General features: G+C 58.8%; 1 protein-coding gene across 1 annotated transcript in view; it reads right to left on the bottom strand.

Moving 5' to 3' along the window:
- The window catches only part of LOC108801435 (40S ribosomal protein S8-like), a 6,404-nt gene extending 5,812 nt beyond the window's left edge, over positions 1-592 (bottom strand). The window contains 1 exon segment of the mRNA XM_018573326.1: positions 557-592. Within this exon segment, the coding sequence (XP_018428828.1) occupies positions 557-560 (4 nt within the window). The 5' untranslated portion in view covers positions 561-592.

A 592-nucleotide genomic window follows, 5' to 3' on the forward strand; every position in this document is an offset into this window, starting at 1 on the left:
CAGTACAGGAGGTCTCTGCACACATAATGGGGGTGCATGGACACACTATGGGGTGACCCCAGATCTCTATAGTTACCCTGGCGGTGTACAGACACTATGGGGGGACTCTGCACACACTATGGGGGTGTGCAGATAATATTGGGGATACAGTAAGTACCATTATTGGGATATTGTCCTGAGACGGAGACCCCATAGAAGGTGAGGAGGACAATCTGCATCATACGGCCCCAGAACATTCCGCAGCCACGATATGAACACAGAGTTCCAGCAGAGTTCAGGCCAGCATGGAGAGGGTCGGAGGGGTCTCCATGCACCCTGGGGAGAAGCGTGGGCCCCCCATTCAGAGCGCGGCCTCCCCATGTATACAATCCGGCTCTGTCCCTCCATGATGGCGGTCAGAGGTTTCTCGGCTCGCCTCTCAATCCCTAGGCCGGTAATATCCCCCCCGACTCGGTGCCCCGGGACCCCACTACCATCCCCCGGGGTGGGTGAGCACAGTTCGGCGGGGGCCCGGTGAGGATGGCGGCGGATGGCGGAGAGGAACACAACCACGTACCCATTTCTCAGGCGCTGGCAGGAAAGAGGAAGCGCA

The sequence above is a fragment of the Nanorana parkeri genome, unplaced genomic scaffold, assembly GCF_000935625.1.
Source record: "Nanorana parkeri isolate BGI_ZX_2015 unplaced genomic scaffold, ASM93562v1 scaffold2337, whole genome shotgun sequence".
NCBI classification, from domain to species: domain Eukaryota; kingdom Metazoa; phylum Chordata; class Amphibia; order Anura; family Dicroglossidae; genus Nanorana; species Nanorana parkeri.